The sequence below is a fragment of the Ovis aries genome, chromosome 5, assembly GCF_016772045.2.
Source record: "Ovis aries strain OAR_USU_Benz2616 breed Rambouillet chromosome 5, ARS-UI_Ramb_v3.0, whole genome shotgun sequence".
NCBI classification, from domain to species: Eukaryota; Metazoa; Chordata; class Mammalia; order Artiodactyla; family Bovidae; genus Ovis; species Ovis aries.
Genome location: NC_056058.1, coordinates 106,275,807 through 106,297,260, shown reverse-complemented (window position 1 = coordinate 106,297,260; position 21,454 = coordinate 106,275,807). Strand labels below are relative to the sequence as shown.

Sequence of the window (21,454 nt, the reverse complement as noted above, 5' to 3'; positions counted from 1 at the left end):
GCCACAAAGGCCAAGACCAAAGAGTCCGCGTTCCTCCTCACCTGCAGCAGGGAAGAGAGCGCAAACGCCGCAAAGCACACCATCAGCCCGAAGCACAGCTTCACTCTGGGGAGAAAGAGCTCCCCGCCTCCCACCGCAAGACTAAGCACTGGCAAATCTGGACAAAACATGTATTTAGAAGAAAACGACCATCGGCAGGTCCCCTGGCTCTCCAGACCCCTGATTCAGGACAGTGAGGTTCACTGGTAGGATCAGGCCTCACTTGAGACCTGCTCTGACTCTCCAAAAGGCATTTCATTTCTCTAGACTTCTGAAGCGGAGAAGGCAATGGCACCCCACTCCAGTCCTCTTGCCTCGAAAATCCCATGGACGGGGGAGCCTGGTGGGCTGCAGTCCATGGGGTCGCTGAGGGTTGGACACAACTGAGCGACTTCACTTTCACGTTTCACTTTCATGCATTGGAGAAGGAAATGGCAACCCACTCCAGTGTTCTTGCCTGGAGAATCCCAGGGACGGGGGAGCCTGGTGGGCTGCCGTCTATGGGGTCGCACAGAGTCGGACACGACTGAAGTGACTTAGCAGCAGCAGCCTTCTGAAGGCGACGACACACAAAGGAAGCAAGTGTGGAAATCTGTTTACATATGAAATATGAATGTATTTTAAAATGAGGGAAAAAACTTTAAAGCTGCATCACTCAATGAGATGCATTACACCCGTTTTGCTCATGTGAAATGTACTGCGTTTTAATGGCGACAGCAAAGTCTCTGAGGATGCAAACGGGAGAGCGGCCTGTGCCACAAGGAACGCTGAAAATCACACATCATCTTTAAGAAGCATGAGGAAGGCTGGGAACCAGCGGGAATTAATTACTCCTAGATGGACAGACTAGCACAGGGCCCTGCCGACGCCCTGGAAGTCAGTTCTTCGCCTCCAAGCTGACCAGTCCTCGGGGTCCCAGAGATGACTGCCGAGTTCTGGCCTGGATCTCTGGCTTATGAAGAAGATACCTGGGCCTGGGCAATCCAAGCAGTCAGATCAGACTCAGTTACAACAAATCTAAAATGCGGCAAAGCCACAGTGTGCATCTCAAGACTATGGATCAACTTTGCATGGTTCATGCCCCAGAACCCTCCATCCCAGAGCAGTCCCAGAGTAAGAAATCTTTAGGTGGGAGAAGAGAAACAAATTAAACATGTCAAGCACATCAGTGCTATAACACAGAAGTTCCCCAAGGACATCTGAAAAAAATCTATGAAACATGCAGACAACGGGAGTTTTAAACGATACGCTCAAAACACAAACTGAGTCTGAGTAATGCTAACCTAATAACCAGCTTAGAAGAATTTTGTTTGTTTTTAATTAGCCCACGTCTGCTTCAACAGATCTAACCCCACTGTTTGCTTCCAATGTTAATAACAGAGAAATACAGTTTAAAGCAAGGATTGGCGAACTTCTGCAAAGGGCCAGACAGTAACTTAGGCTATGAGGGCCATGCTGTTTTTGTCCCAACCACTCATCTCTGCTCTTATAACACAAAAACAGCCAGAGACATTCGATTCACAAAGGAACAAGCGTGACCACGTCGTGAACTATTTAACCATTTAAAAATGTAAGCTCCAGTCTCCCATTGTGGTCCTGCAACAACAGGCGGCAGGCCAGACCGGCTGAGTTTCCTGACTTCAGAGTTCAAGCCCAGAGGCCTGAAAGAATGCAAGGAAGTAGAGCACTTGCCTGGAGCTTTTGGCACTCTTGTCCCACCCGTCTCCACCCCCTTCTTTAAAAGGCCTAGTTAGGACAGAATGAAATGAACAGGAAGGAAGTCTCCATCAGCGACTTTCTAGTTTCCTTCCCAGATTTTTCTGACCTCAAGAAGGAAAAAAAATGCAGTAACCAAAGTCATCAGAATTAGAAGAAATAAAACAAATAATACTCTGAAGAAAGTAAATAGCTTGCCTGAGAAAGTTTCAGATCTCTCAAATTATGTTTGCATATGCCTTTCGTACTACCTTATTACTAACCAACGTATCTTCCTGTGCTAAAAGGCAAGGGGAATAAATCTAAACTTTTAACTAAGTGTGCATAAACGAAAAGATGGCTTATTTACTATCATTTGATCAAATGCTTTTCTCAGAATAAAACGCTCGCCCAATTTTTTTTTGTTTCATTATAATAATATTCCATTTTTAACTTCCATATGAACATAATCTACTCTTGTATTTTCTGTAACAGATTGTAATAAGGAATCCTAAAAACGTAAGTGAATTTTGGGCATCTAGTTAAAGGACACATTTCAGTCATGAAAAACAAAAAAAAGCTAGTTATCCCTGAGTATTAGAATTAAGCCCTTTGATTTAAATACACGACAGGACACCATAAAACTCCCAGAAGAGAACACAGGCAAAGCATACTGTGACAGAAACTGCACCAGTGTTTTCTTAGTTTCCCAAGGCAGCAGAAATACAAACAAAAACGCACAAATGGACCTACTCAAACTTACAAGCTTTTGCACAACAAAGAAAACCATGCACAAAAAGACAACCTACAGACTGGGAGAGATGATTCGCAAACAATGAGACCAACAGGGCTGGACTTTCAAAATATACAGACAGTTCATACCACAAAAAACACAGTCGGAAAATGAAAAGAAGACCTAAACAGACACTTCTTCCAAGAAGACACACAGCCGGCCAACAGGCACCTGAGGAGGGCCGCTCAGCTCCTCTAAGGCCAGAGAAATGCCAATCAGGACCACAAGAGGCACCACCTCACACCGGCCAAAACGGCCATTGTTAAAAAGTCTGCAAACAAGAAACGCCGGACAGAGTGTGAAAAGAAGGGAGCCCTTCTACACTGCTGTTGGAAATGAAAATTGGTGCATCCCCGATGGAGAACAGGAGGTAGGTTCTCAAACAACTAAAAATAGAGTTGCCATGTGATCCTGAAATCCCATTCCTGGGTATATAGTCAGACAAAACTATAATTCGAAAAGATACATGTACCCCTATCTTCACACTAAGTGAGTTGCTCAGTCACGTCCAACTCTTTGCAACGCCATGGATGGTAGCCCGCCAGGCTCCTCTGCGCATGGAATTCTCCATGCAAGAATACTGGACTGGGTTGCCATTCCCTTCTCCAGGGGATCTTCCTGACCCAGGGATCCAACCTGGGTCTCCTGCACTGCAGGCAGATTCTTTACCACTGAGCCACCAGGGTAGCCCCCTATGTTCACAGCAGCACTATTTACAATAGCTAAGACAGAGGGAAAATCTAAACGTCCCTCCACAGACGAACAGATAAAGAAGACGTGCCGTACTCGCACACACACACGTAACGGAGTATTACTCAGAAATAAAAGAACAGAACAGGATAATGCCATCCGAAGCTACATGGACAGACCTAGAGACTGTCGTACTAGACAGAGTGAGCCAGAAACAGGAAGCAAACACTGTATGATATCACGCGTACGTGCGGTCTAAAGCACGACACACATAAGCTCACCGTGAGACAGAAACGGACTCAGACACAGAGGAGGCCTGTGGCTTCCAAGGGGCCGCGGGCAGGGGTGGACTGGGACCAGCAGACGCAAGCTATGCAGAGAGAATGGATAAACAACCGAGTCCTAGTGCACAGCCCAGGGACTACACTCGATATCCTGTAATAAGCTGCAGTGGAAGAGAGTGAGTGAAAGCACACACACGCGTGTGTAACCAGACAGACTCTGCTCTTCCCCAGAAACTAGCGTAATGTTGCAGATCAACTCGAACTAAAAAATAGATAAGAACTGGGCCTTTTAACCACTTTTTCCTAAAATGCAAAATTCCAACATAGTGTGATCAGCATAAACAACACATCTTTGGCAAGAGTGAAGTCAAAGAGGTTTTCAAAGGGTTGATTTTTCCTCAGGAGGCCATTAAGCGATGTCTGGAGACATTTTTGGTAGCTCCCAGTCAGACAAAGGCATTTCTGGCATCCCGTGGTAAAGACCAGGGATGCTGCCACACATCCTAGGGTGCGCACGGATCCTGGGACAGCTCCCCACCCTGCAGACCGCAGCCACAGACGCCATCAGCAAAGGCAGCGAGGCGCCAGAGGAGGAGCGCACACACGTCTAAACCAGGGTGCACCGGGGGGATCCTTCTTCAGAAACAGTTAATTTAACATAAAATATTTACCGGCTACCAACTATGCACTGGTTGGCATAAAAGTATAAATAATACTACCTTAAACTTAAATACACTGTCTCACAGAAAAACTACATTGTAACCTCAAGAGACTGAATTTACTCAGTTCAAATTATTTAATTCTTCCCTATCATAAAGCAAACTTAGCAATACCAACAGTAGGCCTGAATTCCATTTCAGTACAATCGACCCTCAAACCTGTTTGAACCTAAACATGGTTTTGACCTTAAAAATAGCAGTTTTGCTATTAACACCTATTACTGAAACAGAAACCCGTTTTAGCTAAAATGGTCTACCTCCTCTCCTGATCAACTTACTAATCACAGCTATGAACAGAAGCAAAATTTGCTCTTTAGAGTTCCTCCTCCTCTCCTGAGCTTTCCATTCACTGTAAGAGATGATGCTACCGGGACAGAAGGTCCAATCCAGCAGCTGGAGATTGTATCCTAGTTGCTGAATATCCTCCTGTTTTCTTAAAGACCGCCACGGAAACGAGGGGACTAGTTGCTGAATATCTTCCTGTTTTCTTAAAGACCGCCACGGAAACGAGGGGACACGGGAAAACTAGGAGCAGAGCAGGGATCAGCTGCAGCTGCTGGACTACTCCTTTTAGGAAAGCTCAACACTTAGTCCAGTCTGCTTAAAAAAAAAAAAAAAAAAAAAAGCCAAACTTTTAACAGCTATCACCAACAGCAATAGCTGACTTAAAAAAACAAGTAAAAGTGGTAATTTTAATGTTCTATCCACAGCCCAGATATCCCTTAATGCTAATTAATGAGTCACAGAGAAAATCTCCTTTAGATAAACAGGATTGGAACATCTCCCAAGCAAAAGTATTTGGTTGAGTCCTAATAGCAGTGCTGATCTGGAAATAAAACATTGAATTCAACTTAAAAAATTAATCAATTTAAACCTTCAAACCAGGTGCAATCCTGAGTGTCTGTCTCTAGGAAGCCCCTTGAGTCTTAGTGGAACACGCAGGTACAAGGAGTGCCGAAAGACTGCTGGACTCGGGAGGAGGAAGAGGAAACCAGCTCTCTCCAGGGCTTTCCTGTCGTGTCGCTCATTTCTCTGAAACCCCTGGACGCCACCACGGTCAAAGTTCCATCACTTCTCAGAAGCCGCAGGTCTCCAACAGCAGACCTCAAGAAATGAAACAAACTCTCTGATACACACCTGCACAAACCCCAGCAACAAGTGCTCCAGTTTATAAATGGAGTGCACTGAAGTGTGGGGAAGCAGAAAAGACCACGTTTTCTATTTATTACTCTTAAGAGTCACAGATTTTAAAACCAAGAAAAAACAAGTGGGGAGCTAAGGTCAACTTTTATTAAACATATACTATGTGAACTCTTAAGGAAATAGTAGAGATGCAAAGTGTTCTAGCATATTTTTATAGGTGTATTATATTTTCATAGTCAAAGACAAAAAAACAAAAGGGCAGAAACGTCTCCCTCTACCAGCGTCTTTCCATCAGATACTTACAGACATTCACACTCTGCCACTTGATAAATGTTATCTGGGTACAAAAATAAAATCTGAACTTCAATTTTACATTTGCCATCAATCTCAATCTCTGAACTTTCAAGAGGTAAAATTAATCCCTATATCATATGCTATAGTAAAGATCGATAATTTGTTATACACAACCTGAGTCATTAATTCTCCAGATCCAAATATAAGACATTAATACGCCATCTGCTTAAACACAATGTAGACAGTAAGCAACGTGTGAAATCTGCTTGTGGAAAGTGATGAAGAATTTCGGGAACACCTTAACAATGTCTCTCCTTTCCATTTACTTGAATTCTTACATTACCTCAAAGCATCTTCAGGGCATTAGGCCCTGGTCAACCTCTCATTCAGAGTGGAATTTTTATTAATTTTTCCAGCGGAGATTTATTAACCCTGAAATAGAAACACAAAAGCCACTGTTGCCTCAAGGCTTCAAAGGAATTCCTCCAAGAAACAGAGAGGAAAGCCCTCTAAGGACTATATGCAGGGTGGAGAAAGTGGAGCATTTTTTTTTTTCATGTTTGGGAACGCATGTAAGAATTAAAGATTTTAAAATTAAAAAAAAAAAAAGAAAACATCAATGAAAAATAATAAGGAACAAACTTGTAACAACCTGGATGTCTCTCCAGAGATTTATACTGAGTGTAAAAAGCCAATCCCCAAAGGTTGCACACTATGTGATTTCACTTGTCATTCTTGAAATGACAAAATTATTGAAATTGAGGAACAGATGAGTAGTTGCCAGGGGCTAGAAGGGGAAGGGATAGGAAGGAAGTGGCCGTGGCTATAAAAGGGCAATGTAAGGGGTACTCCTGACAATGGGAATATTCTGTATCTTCATTATCTCAAGATGTTACCCTACAGTTTGGGAAGATGTTACCACTGGGGGAAACTGTTAAAGGATACATGTTATCTCTGTATTATTACTTATACTTGCATGTGACCCCACAATTATTTCCAAACTGACGTTTTTTAAAAGCATCAAAGGAGAAAAAAAAAAGAAGCATGTTTATTAGGGCTTCATATTAAAAATTCTTTTTAAAAAAGTCATAAGCTAAGAAGCCACAGAGCAACGTCCTCTTTTTTTCTACAAGGAAGCTGGGGCCTAAACAGTAGGCAAAGGATCACTAGGGGCAGTACAGCATAGTGGCTGAGAGCTTAAGACTCCAAAGGCTGCCTGTTGAAATCTCAGCTTTTAGTTGTGTGACTTTGGGCAAGTTACTCTCTTCATGCCTGAGCTTCCTCACCTACTAGGTGGTGACTGGGTGAACGCAGTTTATCAAGACTAAAACACATCAGCTAGTATCAGACATACAAGGGTGTAAGAATATTTATCCAGTCCATCTGCCTGGGGATTCAGTGGCTCTTCAAAACTAAATCAGCAAAGGTGTCTTTTGCACTAAAAATCCAGTATGAAAATCTCAGAAAGACAAACTAAAAAAGTTCCACTTTCCAAACCCTCTCCCCTTGCTGCTGCTAAGTAGCTTCAATCGTGTCCGACTCTGTGCGACCCCATAGACGGCAGTCCACCAGGCTCCACCGTCTCTCGGATTCTCCAGGCAAGAATACTGGAATGGGTTGCCATTTCCTCCTCCAATGCATGAAAGTGAAAGTGAAGTTGCTTAGTCGTGTCCTAAAACAAAATACACAGAAGGCCTTCTCTTCCAGCAGCTACTGTCACTTTCCATTAAATGCTTTATGTTCTAAGCAGAACTTCAGTCCCTTGATGAGAACTAGGGCTGGATGCTAAAACATTGGAATTAACTTCACCTAAGACTTTCCAGAGACCAAATGAGTCACTCACTATTCTTTAGAAATAGTCAAATGTCAAGGTTGCCAGAGAACCCAACCTCAGATGTTTGCATAAATCATTTCCAAGTGATCGTCAAGTCAAACCCAAAGGATATTACTCAAGATAACATTCTGAGTAAGATCAGTTTTTATGGTTTTTCCTGTAATGGAGAAAATTCTGAAAGTGGGACTACTGGGACGAAAATCACAGCAAGTTAAAGCCCCCAAATTACACATCATATTTAGAAAGGCTTTTTAAAACCCCAGGGTGTCACCCCTCCCCCCACTTTTTTTAAACTGTTTTATCCAATCTCATCAACAAGCACTGGACACACTCTAAACTCCATATTTAACGATACCCCATAGTGCTCATCCCACCGTATTTTCTCTATAATACGACCTTAAAGTGTAGAGAGCAAGACGACTGCAGCCCTCAGAACAGAGCCATTGCTGCGTACCACTACGCCATTAGCAGGTAACAGGTCCTGCTCAGCCATTGGTCAGCACCGCCCACTGGCAACCAACGGTCAATGAGAGACCGTTAGTGGTCCTGCTCAGCCATTGGATGGCACCGCAGTGGGCCCCGCCCACTGGCAACCAACGGGCAATGGGGGTTTCGGCCTAGAGTTGTAGGGTGGAGGTCACCAGGTGGAGAGCGAAGCAAGAGGCGGATCCTGACCTCCCCCTACCCCTCCAGCCTGTTCTCTGGCCTTGGGCAAGTGGAAGAGCTGCGGGTCGCAGGGAACACGGCAGGGCCGTGTCCTGCTGGGCTCCAGAGCCCTCCCCAAAGTCACCTCTAGCCTTGGCCAGGGCTTCCCGGGCAGCTCAGCTGGTCAAGAACCCGCCTGCAGTGCAGGAGCCCTGGGTTTGATCCCTGGGTCGGGAAGATCCCCTGGAGGAGGGCCTGGCAACCAGTGTTCCTGCCTGGGGAATCCCCACGGACACAGGAGCCTGGCGGGCTACAGCCCAGTCGGTGACAGAGTGTTGGACATGACTGAGCAACTAAGCCCAGCACAGCAAGCCTTGGCCCAGGCCTGGAGGCGCCGGTGACCCTCACTTCCCTCCCTGCCTCTGCGACCTGATGGCAGTAGCCATCTGCGCCGACACAGCCTGGGCCCCTGGGCCCGCCGGCCAGAGCCTGAGGAGCCTGCCGGCCAGCTGGGTTCTGGGGCAGGGTCTGGGGCCCTGGCCCTGAGGGAGCCGCAGCTGAGACCGCCACTTCTTAGCCGGGACCTGCACCTGGGTGGGGAAAGTTGTGCCTTGGGATCTCGCCCTTTTTTGTCAGGACAGAGAATAAGATTCATTACATAGAGATTTACAGGAACATCCTTACCTTACCATGGCTTGACGTCAAGAATAAAGGGTTTGACACCAAGAAGTCTGCAACAACTAACCATGCCCCTCCCTCACCTTTTGCTTTTAAAAGGGCTTTCGTGAAAGCTTTGAGTAAATTTGCGGCTCTTAAGACATGAGCCACTCATTTCCTTGTATGACCCTCAATAAACCTGCCTCTGTTCCAAACCCCAATGTTTTAGTGTTGTTTGGCCTCACTGTGCATCAGACACACAACTTGCATTTTCAATAACAAAAGCAAAAGCTTTTAAATTTTTTGATACATCTGTTTACCATCAATTATTAATATCTTTCATCTGCAAAGCATTTTGAGTGCACTGTACTGATGGCACCATTCACAATGGTGTCACGTGGTCTTCACTTTCATAAATCAGATAAAATCAGTCTAATTTCATTAAATTTAAGCTTTTTGTCCCAGTGTATCACCGGAACAAAAGGCAAAAATATTCTTTGGTTATTTACACTGGCACCCAAAAGATAAAAAAACAAAACAAAACACGCCAACTTGTTCACGTCCTACGTTTCTCTGCTGTTAAGTAGCTGATGTATCAGCTTGTCGGGGTTTGGGGTTCTTCAGGTTCATTCATTGCAGGGGATACTACACGTTACCCAGTTTTACTAAAATTTCTCGATCTTTCAGATCATTGGCAAATAACGAAACAAATCGCATAGGCGGCGCGGTATCTTCCCAAATAGGAACCGATTGTTCCGTTCGCTTATTTTTAGTAACTTTAAATAAAAGACTGAAGCTGGGTCGTTTTCCCAGCTCCTCTGACAGTGTGGCCGTGGCCCGGGACGGAGCGCCCCACAGCTTCCGGCTGGAGAATGGCACGCGCTTCCCCGGGTTCTCCCGACTGCGCCCAACAAACCCGAGGTAACAGCGGAAGAATGACGACACCAAAATCAACCCTACAGATCTTCGTCCTGGAGGTCTGCAACACCAAATAAACTTTTATGTCTCCGGAGACAATGGAGTTAGAAAACAAATAAAACACCCAGATGGGGTGTGCTCGATCGGTTTCCGCGACCGAGGTCGCGCAGGGGGTCTGCGGCGGCTTAACCCTGTGCGGGCCGGGGACTCCCCAAACAGCTGTCAGGGGGCGCTGGCGCGCGAGCGAGCCGCACAACGCGCCGGCGCCCCGGCCGGCAGGTGAGCGCCCCCGCAGGCCCGGGCCCCGGGGCGTGATCCCGCCACCGCAGGCCGCCCGGCACTTTGCTAACTCCGCGGGGCCCGGGAGGCGGCGGCTCCCCCGGCCGCGGCCAGCGCCGTCCGAACGCCGCGGCGCCAGGGTGGGAGGAGGATCCGAGCCTCCCCCGTCCAGTTGGGCCTCGCCCTGCCCGAGCGCGGAGCCTCGGCGGAGCAGCGGGTAACTACCGGCTCCGCCCGCACCCTCCCGGAGCCCCGCGACCCACCCCCCGGGGCTCACCTGCGGGAAGGAGCCCTCGCGGCGCGGGCTCTTGGGGTAGTCCAAGTGACCCCGGTCCAGCATCAGGTAGAGCGAGAAGATCACCACGCAGAAGATAGCGCTGCCGAAAACGGTGAACTGCCGGCTCAACTTCATGTTTCCTCGATAGACCCGGCTCCCGAGCACGCTCCCCGCTCGGAGCCGGCGGAGCGCGGACTCCGGGAAGCGGCGGCCGGAGGCTCCCGGCTCCTGGGCTTTCGCCCTGTGCGCGCTCCTCTCCGCCGCGGGCGCGGGTCCGGGCGGCGCTCCTCACCTCGTCTCCGGCGCCCCCACGCGCCCTCGGCCCTCGGCCCGGCCCGCCGCCCTCCCCGGGGCGGGACGCCTCACGCCCGGAAGGGGCCCGCCCGCCCTGGCCGCGGATCTCCGCGTCGGCCGCCGGCGGGGCGCGCGGGGCAGGCGCAGGCAGGGTCGCCGCACGGACTTGCTGCCGCCGTCACGAGCACCGGGTCGGTAGGAAAAGTTTTCTCGAGCCGGGCCGGCGCGTTCTCTCCGCCCAGGAGTGCGGGCGCGGAAGCTCCGCGCCGAGGGACCAGGTCCGCGGAGCCGCGGGGAAGGAAATCAGGCGGGAGGGGCCGGGCCCCACAACTTAGCGCCGGGACGGCCGGGCCCGCCCCGAGGCGCCGCCCCCGCCCGCCGGCGGAGCCCCTTCCTGCCGCCGCCGCCGCCGCCGCCGCCGCCGGGCCGGGGCGCGCCCGGCTCTGACAGGACTTTCCTCAGAGTGCGCGCCCGCCGGCCGGCCTCCCGCCCCCGCCGCCCCGGCCTCCGGGCTCTCGGGGACAGGGCAGCGCCGGGGGCGCAGGGGGCGGGCGGCGGCGGCGCGCGGGGGAGGACGACGGGGCCAGGAGGGGAGCCTCCCCTGGAGAAGCCCGCTCCAGCCGCAGCCGCGAGTCCCCGCCCGCCCGCCCCGCACGCACGGCGATGGCGGCGGCGGCCGCGAAAGGCAACGCCGGCTCTGCAGCGCCCCTCGGCGCCCGCGCGCCGGCCGCCGCGAGCCCGCGGAGACAGCGGCGGAGCAGCGCCGCGCGGTCAGTGGGCGCCCGCGGCCCCGGCACAGAGGCGGCGTCAGGCCCCGCCCCCCGACGCGCGGGCGGGGGGCGGGCGCCCCGGCGGCCAATCAGCGCGCGCCGCCCGCCGGGCCCGCCCCGCGCCGGCCTCGGGAGCGCCGCGGCGGGAGGGCGGCCGCGCGGGAGGGCTGACGCCGAGGCCCCGGCTCCGCCGCGCTCGCTCCCCGCCTCCCTTTCGTCGCCCGGGTCTCCTGACCTCGAGGCCCAGGCCTGAGGGGCCGTGGGCAGAAACTCGTGAGGAGAAAGGGGCTGCGCGTTGTGCTCAGACTCACCCTCGCCTCCGTTGCCTACCTGACTTCTGGTCAGACCTGAGGGCAGGAGCCCCCCGACAGGTATAGGCACCAGGCCACAAAACCTGAGGGAAACCGGCCTGCCGGCGGTGTCTCCACTGCGCCTCAGCCCAGCTCACCCTTTTTGGCTGCACTGGGAAATGGATCTGGGCCTTGTGAAGTGAGCGTTCCTCTGACGGCAGAGGCGGAAGCCTTGTGCATGGAGAAGGCTGAGTTGCGCTTTCTGCCGGGTTTGGTATATGGGCAGGCAGGCTCCGGCGGCATTCCCGGCTCCCCCCGTGGCGCGCTCCGCTGTTAATCAGGGGCCAACAGTCTGCGCGCACTTCAGCGGCTCTGTTTTTGTAGTTAAGGCAGTTCAGTCGCTCACTCGTGTCCGACTCTGCGACCCCATGGACTGCAGCTCGCCAAGCCTCCCTCTCCATCACCAACTCCGAGAGTTTACTCAAACTCATGTCTATCTAGTCAGTGACGCCTTCCACCCATTTTCGTAGTAGAGGGGCTAAAAACAGACTCGACCTCCTGAATAACTTTCTGAGCACCCTGCAGGCAAGATTCATAGCCAGCTCCAGAGGGCGGATTTTTCACGAGGAATGCCGCCACAGTGCTGTCTCTGCCACTCAGTGGGCCAGGCCGTGCCCTCTGCAGTCAGGTCTGGGTCTTAGCCCTGGGAAGGACAGGGGGAGCTCGTCTTTAACAACTCCGTCTCCTAACCCCAGGATTATTGATAAGACTGACTCCGTATAACAGCTATTTCTGTATCTTCACTCATCTTAGTAGTGAATCTCTCATTAGTCCAAAACCCTGTGGTAGTTAATAATTCTTTTTATTAAGCTTTTTTTATAGTCCCAAGAGATAGTTCAGTTTGACTGGACACGTGGGCTTGAGTTGGGTGCTGAGTTCCTTGACAGAATTAAGAGGCTAGGACTTTGTGGTGCCGGGGGCACCTTAATTAACCAGCCACCTGTGGCTGAATGTGACGGACTACCAAGTTCCTTGGGGCCCCAAGTGGCAGTTACACTGGACTGTTATGGCTGTGAGGTAACTGTAAGGACTGTGGTGTAAGATGTATTCTTTTGAGTTCCTTTGAATGCTGAAAAAGAGAAATAGTAAGCACAGCTCCAAATTACGGTAAGAGAACCAGAGAGATTTTGTGCGATTCTAAAGGAAGCTCATTGATTGTAGTGGCAAAACGATATTTTGCTGAAAATCAGACACACTTTTGTTTTCATGTTACTGCATTACAACTTCTGTCAAATTCACAGATATGCTAAGTTTCTCATGTAAAAGTTAGAGTGCTATTAAATAAGAGGATCCCCAAACTTGGAGTGTGTTAGACCCAGAGAAAACGGACAATCTTGCACCCACGTGTCACTCTGAGCCCCTCTCACTAGTGGCAGTAGGTTGCCCTGCAGTTTCTGAGGAGGTACGCTTCCTCTTCAGAGGTAGGCTTGAAAATTCGCCTGGGGCAGATGCCTTGAGAGGAAATTCTCATTCTCCTCAAAAACCATGGTAATCTCCTTCTCCTACCAGTGTTGTCACAACTAAAATCAATTTACAGCAAGTTCCTGGGGATATAGGTGCACACTGTGATGGAGGAAGAAGTAACTTACATGCAAAGGAATGATAAGACTTTTCTAATACATAGGCAGAAACCTGGAGAACATGTGTCTGTATTGATTCTGAGGTGTTAGACCATGGATGATGGAATGTAATAGTGTGCTGAGCCAAGTTTATTAATATGCTTTTTATTATATGTGTTAACTCATGTAGCTAAAGATGTTCTAGTACTTTACTTGGTTGATTGATGGAAACTTAGACTCATTGGTTGCCTGAAGTTTGTGAGGTTGAAATGCCGGGCTTCCCTGGCATAATGTGCAGTGGGGAATCCAAAGCTGAGGGAAATGCTACCCTAGACTTACCACATGTAATCTGCATACCCATCCTCCAAAGGCCCAGAAGACACTCCCCTCACTGAAGACTTGAGAAATACATTCGTGAGAGGAAGACATGCATCTCTGAAATTTTCTGTGGATGTTTCCCTGTGTAGGCCATGTATGACTATCAATGATGCCACTATTGATAATGGCTCATTGATGATAATGGATTAATTGATAATGATGGGGTTAACAAAACCCCAAATTGCAGACTATACCGATGATGTGACTACATCTGCCTTATGAAAGGGCAGCAGGTATGTGCAGGCAATCGGAATGCCTTTGCCCACAGAGAGGCCCTTGGAAAAAGAAAGGCAACCTAATAGAACGCTATGTGTGCTCAGTTGCTTCAGTGGTGTCCGACTCTGCAACCCCATCGATTGTAGCCCACCAGGCTCCTCTGTCCGTGGGATTTCCCAGGCAAGAATACTGGTGTGGGTTTCCATACCCTCCTCCAGGGGACCTTCCCAATCCAGGGATTGAACCTTCTGCATTGCACATTTGGATTCTTTACCACCTGAGTCCTCAGGGAAACCCCCTAAGAGAATACTACTTGATATTTATTAACAAGAAAAGCTCTAAAGCAGGTGGCCAAAATCCAATCTGATTCACCACAGTGGATTCTCTCAGTTTTTAGACCTGTATCAATTCACAGACCCAGAACCCCTTGATTGAAGGAGAGTCTGTGTACTCTTTAGGAATTACCTTGCACCATTGCCACTGTGGCTCCGACGGTAAAGAGTCTGCCTACAATGCGGGAGACCAGGGTTCAGTCCCTGGGTTGGGAAAATCTCTTGGAGAAGGAAATAGCAACACACTCCAGTATCCTTGCCTGGAAAATCACATGGATGGTGGAGCCTGGTGGGCTATAGTCCAAGGGGTCGCAAAGAGTTGAACAGGACTTCACTTTCATTGCCGCAATGCATGCTGTAAATGATCCCTCAACCTTGTCCCCCCAAAATGTGTGGCCATATGCTAGAGTGGTTGTACAATGGAAAAAAGGAAATAGATCTTCTGAGGTTTTCTGGATCTTGGATCTGAATTGATGCTAATTCCTGGGGACACACAACACCACTGTGACACTTCAACTAAAGCTGGAATTTATCTTGGTCCGTTGACGGATGAAGCCTTAGCTCATGTCCAGCTCACAGTTGGTCATTAGGTCACTTGATCCACACACCAACCAACTGTGTAATTATTTTCTGAGGTCTAGAACAGATCATATCCCCATTTTGGCTTTCTTATCCCTGGGATGAGGGCCATTAGAGTAGGAAGAGCTAAGTGGATGCCCCTGGAAATTTCACTCTCTTCCAAGACACTAAAGCAATTAATATTGTTAACCAGGCCCAAGTTCATGCTGCTTGCTTCACGACAAGCCAATAAATCAAGAGACAGTGTGTTGGGACAAGGAATAGTGACTTTATCAGAAAGCCAGCAGACCTAGAGAATGGTGGATTAGTGTCCCAGTGAACTGTCTTGCCTGGATTTGGATGCTAGTCTCTTTGACAGAGCAAGAGGAGGAGATGAGGAGATAGAGTGAAAATGGAGGATACGTTTTTGCAAATATTTCTGAGTTCTGGCCAGACTCTGGAGGAGATATTTTAATTTCTTCTTTCCTGCAGATCTTTACAGGTGAGCCTGGTCAGGATGTTTCTTATGAGCTAAAAAAGGTGTTTTAGCTTAAGATCAGTCAAGGGAGGCTGGGCTCCCTGAGATGGGCCATTATGTATACTTCAAGCTATAGGCAGCATCCCTTAAGTAATTAACCTACAGCGAAAGTAATAGAATACAAGGGTTAAAGTAAAAGAAATGGACCCAGTATAGAGTCAGCTTTGTTCTTCCCTGTTCAGTGTCACCATAAAAGACTTGAAAAAAAGCACAAGTGCTGATACCTATCTTATTCTCATTTACCTCACCAGTTTGGCCAGTGCAGGAGCAGATCTTAAAAATCAACTGTGGACTATTATAAACTTAGCCAGGAGGTAATTCTAACTGTGGCTGCTATCCTCAGGTGCAGTATTTTTACTGGAGCAAATCAACACAGGACCTGGCACTTGGTATAGCTACTGATGTGACTAATGCTGTCTTCCCTATACTTATTTGTAAAAACCACCAAAAGCTGGCTTTTACCAATCAAGGCCAACAGCGTTTTACTGAGTCCAGGCTTGAACTGCTCACTGCAATAGGCCAATAAATCAAGAGATAAATTATTAGAAAAAGCCAGCAGATTTAGAAGATGGTGGATTAGCGTTCCAAAGAACTATCTTTCTCTAGAATTCAGGCTTCTTTCATACTAAAAGGGGAGGTGTGGTTGGTTATAGCAGACTTCTTGGTGTTAGAATCCTTTGTTCTTACAGCTATCCATGTAGATCCTATCACAATATTCTTATAAACACCCAAGAAGAAAATGTTATTCTTTGTTCTGCAACTTTTTATTTCTATGTGAATGGAAAAGTGTTATACTGTTAAAGATGAGAGTCTTGAGAATGGACTGTCTTGTTTATTTCAGGCTATGGGCATCATTCTCATAGCAAAAGCAATAGAATACAAAGGTGAAAGAAAAAGAAACAGATGAGCTATGAGCCAGATTGCTTCTTCCCTGTTACAAGTATACCTCTCCATTCTCCTTACTATAGCCTACAGAAACGTTGACCATCTTGACATTCCACGGAATATCACACAGGTTCGTTTTGGTTGTTCATAATGACAACAGTAGGCTGATTGGAGATAATAAGCAGGAAGCAGCAAGTATTTAACACACCTTCATAAGATCTATTTGAACTAGAGGGCATCGGATAGTTAAGAACAAGAGATAGCAACTCCAAAATGTTCCTGCCAAGACCCACACTTCAGGGGTGGGATAGCTTCTAGGATGGTATAAGCTATACTAGGAAAAAGACATTGAGAAATAAATTCAAGCAGATGATGTTGGTTAGAAATTATAGGATTGGAAAAACCAGGGAAGTGGGTGCTGCACACTTGGACTGTGCCGCCGATGTGGCCCTGGAAGGAAGGGAACAGCACAGCTGGGAGGGGAGGGGCGCCTGGAGCGCCAGGAAGTTGAGGACTGGTGGAAGCCTCGTTGACCTCCCAACTCTTACCTGCAGAATACCTGGCCTGGTGTCTCTGCCTGGATGCTTTGGCAGTTGGATACCCATTCTTAACTTAGATCCTAGACCCTTAGACCTTAGGACACAGCTCCTTGGTTCTTAGATCTTACACTCAAGACTGTTGACCTTTTGGATGGATGACTTCCACCAACGATGACAGAACAAGATTAATTTTCTGGACATTAATATGGTTGCCCCAGCCTGAGATTATTCAGTCCCATGTGCTCTCTGTTACTAGTTAAGAGAAAATTCTCTCTATACTTTCCCCAGACTGTAGCTACTGCTCTGAATTTGACTGTTGTATCTATCACTGTCTCCTGACCCTACTGCCAAATACTTAACAGATGTTCCTTTGGACACTGAAAAATCAAACCTTGACCTCCATGTCAACAAAACATTGTTGCTGGACTACAAGCCTATTAACAGAATCTAGTTTACCTGGAGCAGTTCTTACTGTAAAGGCTAGGCTGGTTGGCTGTGATAGGCAGATTGTTCTCCTCAGAAGCACTGCACCCTGCTCTGCAGGAATAATTTAGGTTTAACCAAGGGGTTTGTCCATCACAAGGGACACAAAATTGGCTTGCCCTGATAAATGACTAGAAAACACTCCTAATACAGTTTATGCCCCTAGTAGGGGAGGCATGGCAGCCCACTCCAGTATTCTTGACTGGAGTATCCCAAGGACGAGGAGCGTGGCAGGCTGCAGTCCGTAGAGTCACAGAGAGTTGGGCATGACTGAAGTGACTTAGCACGCATGCATGCAGGGCACTACTTCTCAGTGTGGACATCAGACTTATACTTGCCTGACAAGAACCAGTGTGAACTATGTAATGCAACTGCTTATAGACAATCACATCACTCCTGACCAATCAGAGTGAAGTACATTCAAATGCCAGCACCGTTGCTGCGCTGAGATGAATAAGTCAGGGCAGGTGGAGCGATGTATCTTCTGCATTATAGTGGCTCTCTAAGGTCTGTCTGGGGCTTCCCAGGTGACTGAGTAAAGATTCTGTCTGCTAATTCAGGAGACACAGGCACAAGTTTGATCCCTGGATCAGGAAGATTCCCCGGAGGAGAGAGAATAGCAACCCACTCCAGTATTCGTGGACAGAGGAGCCGGTCCATAAGGTCGCAGAGTGTCAGACACGACCGAAGTGACTGAGCATGCACGCAAGGTCTGTCTCAGTAGTACTGAGATGGGCTTAGCTGGCTTAGCTCTGGTTGGGAGTCTGTTTGCCATTTAGCTTTCAAGTTGGTCTGCTTATCCTGCCAGGAGTCAAAGTCTTGGTCACTCTCATCTGAAGTAGTCTAAGACAAATAGAAAATGTTTGGTTCAAGCCCCTACAGTTAATCAGTTAGGTAATCTAATGGGTGGCCTAAATTCCTGAAAATAATAAATAATTCTTTCTTGGATGCATGAAAAGTCAGGGTTGTAGTTACTAAGAGACAGCTCTGCTACCACTTGACGTTACATAGCTTTACGTAGACCAGATAGCCGAGTCTGACCAGAGTCTTGGTGGAATGCCCTGCAGTTCCTTCTCGGCCAGGGCGGTTAAGCTTCTTGTGAGGAGCTGCCATCAAACCGTTTCTCGTCCATCTCCCTCATTTCAGTTGATCACTTTGATTCCATTTAATTGCACCTTCCTGCAAATACAGCTCTAAGCTGTGTAGGTCTAGAAACTGCCCAGCTATGGTTGAGATGGCTTCTCAGTAGCAGATCAACCACCGCTCCTGTCTCCATCACTGGGTCCCTCCAGTCCAGTGTCCTTCAGTGGGACTAGAGATGTGCGGAGATAGCGCCACGTTGACATTGTGTTTGCTGTGCAAGTAATAAATTGTCTGAATCCAGTTTAGTCTGTGGTCACATTAACGGCTGCATCTCTCAAAGTGTGGTAAGCCAACCTGGAAGCTTCGGTTGTGACCCTCGTGGCTCTGTTAGCTATTGCAGTGTTACTTAGGAGTGGCTCAGCCACTGTTACTTAGAAGGGTAGGATTTCCCCAGTCTGAAGAGGGAATTAAGCCACTATAACTCGGGAAAATACTCATGTGAAAAAGGGGTGAGCAGAAGCAAGTCTTTGATACATTGGGGCAACTGAAAGCTGTAGGGGTGAAGTGGATAGAGACTGAAGACACAGGAAGAAGAAGAGTCAAGTAAAATATTGAGATAATAGAGAAGAAGATACAGGGATGGGGATCACTGGTAGGGCTGGTTGAGAGGCTCACTCCCAACAGGAAGCCACCCAGGAAGCCTCCTCCCCGTCCTTTTCTATCATGCACCCCTGCTGTCTTCCCGCCCATCTCTTACCAGGTCTCCTGCCTTCTCTTACTAGCATGACTTTTCCAATATCCCCTGTTTGTGAAACTTTTAAAATTCCAATCTCATACCATTTCCTAAAATCCATCAGTAGTTTCCCAGAACCATCACATCTGACGCTGATCACAGTAGTATGGACCCTCGGTTCCTTCAAGTTCTGACCTGTGCCTTTGTTTATTTTTTTTTAATGAATGCTCTTTTAAAAGGTTGCTTTCCATTTACAGTCACTTCAGAACACTGCATGTATTCTCGGTGTTGTGCACTGCCTCCTGGAGCTCGTCTTACACCTCTCACTCCCTGTCACCCGTGGATAACCATTAGTTTGTTCTCTGTATCCTCTTTTCTGTTTTTCTCACTAGTATGTTGTATGTTTTAGATTCCACATATGAATGATGTCATATGGTAATTGTCTTTCTCTGTCTGATTTATTTCACTTAGCACAATGCCCTCCAAATCCATGCATGTTACTGCAAATGGCAAATTTTCATTCTTTTTTATGGCTGAGTACTGTTTCACTGTGTGTGTCTGTGTTGTCTGTGTGTGTGTTTGTGTGTAAGACATCTTCTTTATCCATTCATCTGTTGGTAGACATTTAGGTTACTTCCATACCTTGGCTATTGTAAATAATGCTGCTATGTGCATTGAGGTACATCTTTCTTTTAGAATTAGTGTTTTGGGGTTTTTTTGGATATAAGCCCAGGAGTCTGACCTCTGCCTTTCCATCCAGCTTATCTCCTATCATACTTTCACATACAGTCTTCACTCGAGTTATGTTGAACAACTTGTCTCTAATGGGCCAAGCGAATGGTCTACTATGTATGGCTGTACATACCACACATTTAACATTTCCAAGAAGTGCCATCCATACTACTAATATTGTCAACATGTATAGTTATTAGAACTGTTTTCTGGAAGATGGCAGTAAGCTGTCTTATTCTATTAAAGTTAATATGACAATTTTGTGACAAACAGAAGTTAAGCACCACCTTGAAGAAAGGGTCAGTTTTATAAAAACTTGAACAAAGGTGTGCCTCAAATCCTTGTCTTAATTCTTTTTGTTTAGAACGTCTTTCAGCCGTCTTGTCCACCGGCAAATTCCTACTCATGCTATGTAAGGAAACTCAAACACTATCTCTCTATCTCTTCAACTATGGCCAGGTATTTTTTAGTAGCTACTCATCTCATGGTCTGGAAATATGTGCATTCTTATCCCCCCTCTGAGTTCTCTAGTGGTGGGTTTTTCATATCCATCTTTATTCATTTGACCCCTAGTGAGCACATGAGGTGTTCTGGACCAGAGGCAGATTCCTTATTACCACACAGTGAGGAAGAGCTGCATGCTGCCCTTTCCCAGCTTGCCCTGGGCCTTGCCCCGGGACAAAGGGAAGAAAGCCAATGGAGATTTTCTTTCATAAGTGGCCAGATACTCTGTAGACAAGAGACAGGGAAAAGTCGTTTTTATCTGCTTATGAAGGTAAGGGGCTTAGCAGTCCCCCTCCTTTTCCTGAGAGGGTCTCCTTCTTAGTCCAGATGTCTTCAGCCCCAGGGCCTCATTCTAACTGACATTTAAATAACTAGAGAGAGGACCCTCCAGGCTCCGCAGCACCTTCAGAACCAGGCTAGGGTCCTTTCCCAGGATATAATTTTTTGCTTTGGGGAAGATGAGAGGTTTTATTAACCCTTGGATTATAGCAGTTAGTCTATCATTAGGAAAAGAGGCAGCTACAGATCTAACCCTCATAGTATGAGAGAATGTATCCAGGAAAAGTGAAAGAAAATAGTCTCTATACTGCATGCATTTCTATGGCTTAGGAGGCTGGAACCTCCTAGGAAAACAAAAAAATTAAAAATGTGTGTGTGTTAGTCGTTCAGTTGTGCCCAAATCTTTGCTATCCCATGGACTGCAGCCCACCAGGCTCCTCCATCCATGGGATTTTCCAGGCAAGGATACTGGAGTGGGTTGCCGTTTCCTTCTCCAGGGGATCTTCATGACCCAGGGATCAAACCCGGGTCTCCTGCACTGCAGGCAGATTCTTTACCAACTGAGCTTCTCCTGTTTCCAGAAGCCTACATGAGGAAGGTCGCATGTCACAACGGCTTCTTCTGATTCCTTCTCCAGGACACACAGCTTTTGTCACTTGGAGAAAGTTACATAAATTCTCCAAAACACCATTTTCTAATGTATCACATTGAGATAATAATAGCTATTTTTCAGCGTTTGCTGCAGGACTCAAGAGAGAGCACATGACGTGTTAGGAGAACATTCCCCAGATGGCTTTGCCTGCTCTGGGAAAGGGGAAAATGGATTCCATAAGGGCTGAATAGGGTGGAGACTGTCTGAATTCACCACCGTGGGAGGTGGAGAGTGGAGTCCACGTAGATCATTGGACAACATTGGTTTGTTGTGGAGCAAGTCTACAATTTTCTCCCCCTGGC

General features: G+C 47.8%; 1 protein-coding gene and 1 long non-coding RNA gene across 3 annotated transcripts in view; one reads left to right on the top strand and one right to left on the bottom strand.

Moving 5' to 3' along the window:
- The window catches only part of MAN2A1 (mannosidase alpha class 2A member 1), a 197,006-nt gene extending 186,140 nt beyond the window's left edge, over positions 1-10,866 (bottom strand). The window contains exons 1-2 of one of the 2 annotated variants that reach the window (XM_060416082.1): positions 10,268-10,466; positions 5,095-5,324 (exon numbers count right to left, since the gene is read on the bottom strand). Coding sequence is in view for 1 of the 2 variants with exons in the window: in XM_004009111.6 (XP_004009160.3) it covers positions 10,268-10,402 (135 nt within the window). In the remaining variant the exon portion in view is untranslated. Of the gene's footprint in view, positions 1-5,094; positions 5,325-10,267 lie in introns of both variants that reach the window. The other variant, XM_004009111.6, reaches the window with a different exon arrangement.
- A 625-nt stretch (positions 10,867-11,491) lies between these two features.
- Positions 11,492-21,454, top strand: part of LOC132659851 (uncharacterized) — a 30,810-nt gene continuing 20,847 nt past the window's right edge. The window contains exon 1 of the long non-coding RNA XR_009600756.1: positions 11,492-11,702. This is a non-coding gene — a long non-coding RNA (uncharacterized LOC132659851). The remainder of the gene's footprint in view (positions 11,703-21,454) is intronic.